General features: G+C 35.0%; 1 protein-coding gene across 1 annotated transcript; it reads right to left on the bottom strand.

The window, feature by feature from the left end:
• Window positions 1-712: 712 nt before the first annotated feature.
• LOC138352359 (uncharacterized) lies at window positions 713-1,813 on the bottom strand. The gene is made up of 3 exons (XM_069304792.1): window positions 1,667-1,813; window positions 1,202-1,386; window positions 713-942 (listed from the first exon to the last, which is right to left on the bottom strand). The coding sequence occupies exons 2-3, from the start codon at window positions 1,298-1,300 to the stop codon at window positions 718-720; spliced, it is 324 nt and encodes a 107-aa protein (XP_069160893.1). The 5' UTR covers window positions 1,301-1,386; window positions 1,667-1,813; the 3' UTR covers window positions 713-717.
• Between the last annotated feature and the right edge of the window lie 465 nt (window positions 1,814-2,278).

Here is a 2,278-nt window from a genome sequence, read left to right as displayed (position 1 = left end):
ATAACTGGAAAGGTTTGGAGTTCAAGTTCAAGTAGCTTTTCAAAAAATGTTGACAAGTTAGGCAGGATTGATATAGGTCTGTAATTGTTAACATCTGTGAGATCACCACATTTGTGTACAGGGGTAACTCGCTTTTTTTAGGATAACTGGAAAGGTTTGGAGTTCAAGTGACCTGTTGAAGAGCATGAGAATTCTTTGGAGACAATTCCTAACCTATACTTCTTCTCAAGGTCATGTTTTTTATTAATGGGTTTAAGTATTCCCTTTGTAAGCAAGGGATTGTTAAGCCTTTTGGTTATGCTTACAAAAAAGTCACAGGACAGACATTATCAGCAGCAGTTATAAAATTGTCAATAGCAGTTTCATTGTGCAGCCTAAAACTTAACTCCCTTGACTCTAGAGGTATATATATTAGGTTTAGGTTAGGTTTTTTTAATTAAACCAGCCAGGATGAGTGAAGCCATGAAGGGCGTTTTTATTAATTAAAACACCCAAATGTTGGGTGCTTCAGGTGTTGTTCCTCTTGGATGATCTTGTACCTCTCTGTCTCACACCTGTAAGAATGAGTGATATGGTTAAGGGGGAAACAAAGTGCAGGCAAGGCAATGGAGGCCAGTAGTAATCTTAGGGCTAGGATAATTAGAAATTAGAGAAATTAAGTAAGAGAAATTAGCAAGAGAAATCAGGTAAAATTTATTATACTTAACTTTTGTATCATCAGTTTAGTAGTAATTCTTCATCTTCATCATCATCATCTTCACTGTCACAAAGCTCCAGGTAGGGCTCGGAAACATCAACATCCTCTTCCTGGTATCCAAATAAACGCTTTGCATCACTCAGCTTGTCAGAACACAACTTTTGCCCTTGCTTCAAAAGAGCCAAGATTCCACTCTTATTTTTGGTTGATAGGTGCTTCTCTTCAATAGTGTACTTGTTAGGATCCTGTAATATATAGACTATTTAATGGGGTTTAAGACATTTACAAATTTCCCTGAAAATACTAAAGAAATTAGAATAAATAAATAAAGTTTTCGGTAAAAGTTCAAATATATGTAAAACACACCAGTACAGTATATGAAAACCATGGAATTGTCTACCTGTCAAAGTTGTAAATAGCAAGACTTTACTCAAGTATAAAATTCTGCTGGATAAATGTTTATGAAGAACTGAATTGCAACACACATTTAGGCTGTTAGCTTACCTTGCTTAGATATGAAGGAAAAATTCCACATAACAACTCTTCAGTATGTTCGGTTAAAATCTCTCTCTTATTCTTGTAATATGCGAGATAATGCAGCATTTCTTGAACAGTGTGTTGTTGCTCTTCTCTGGATCTCTTCTGAAGCTCCACATCTTCTACTGCCTTCTTTTTTTGAGCAAGGGACACTAATAAAAGAGGAAAATTATATTTACTGCAAGTAAACTACAACTCAATTTAATGTAATTACAGTTTAGGTACTTGCATTATACATACTATACATAGTTTATTGTGCAGTATCAACCTGATAAAAACCTACGGATTATGATACTGCACCTATTTTACAAACAGTAGTGATGATATTTTACTTCAAAAATAAGTAAAGCTTATCCATTATGCATGCTAAATGTTAGTTATCTTGATAAGGCCGAATTGTAACCCCTGATAAAATGAGATGTAGTTACATACCATTTTGGCTATGATGAGGCAATAAATTGTGCCATGGCAGGATACCTTCTATTGCATCCTTTTCACTGAGAATTTCAGAGTTTTCACTATTGTAGATTTTTATGAAGCCTTGAAGCTTTTTCCTATCACACTCATTTCTGTGCCGGAGTGAAGAGCGCATTTTACTGGATGCTGCAAATAAAGTTTTTTGGCTGAAAGTTTTAAAGTTGTTAAAAAAATTTCCTCATCATTTACCTACATAGAAATTATAGACAAGAGCTAAATAGAAATTGCTTCAGAGTTAACAAAGAAATAGTAAGCCTACCTGCATCAGTGGCAATCAGATTTTTGCGATGCCTGATAGAGTCTGCAACTGCCTCGATAGAATATTTTATGTTCTTCGAGGTTGTTCCAGTGTTTAACTCTAACTCCTTACAAATCATTTGTAGGTCAGATCGCCATTCTTGAATCAATGACTTTTGAACATCAAGTTTGTCGATCTCATTTGAAACTGTTATTTCCGTCTCTCTGGCCTATTTGAAAATATAATAAATTTAATGAACAAATCACATTAACCATGATGAGTGGTTCGAACCTATGGGCTTGGCATTCCCAGATGCTTGCTGTAGTTGA

Source organism: Procambarus clarkii, chromosome 5, assembly GCF_040958095.1.
Source record: "Procambarus clarkii isolate CNS0578487 chromosome 5, FALCON_Pclarkii_2.0, whole genome shotgun sequence".
Lineage (NCBI taxonomy): Eukaryota > Metazoa > Arthropoda > Malacostraca > Decapoda > Cambaridae > Procambarus > Procambarus clarkii.
Note: the sequence above shows the minus strand (reverse complement) of the source record. Positions and strands in the feature narration are given on the sequence as shown.

Bases quoted from the DNA above. Each gene is read 5' to 3' on its own strand.
- LOC138352359 (XM_069304792.1), bottom strand. From the start codon at position 1,300: ATGCTGCATTATCTCGCATATTACAAGAATAAGAGAGAGATTTTAACC. The intron at 943-1,201 runs GTAAGCTAACAG...TATATATTACAG, and splicing joins TTCCTTCATATCTAAGCAAG to GATCCTAACAAGTACACTAT.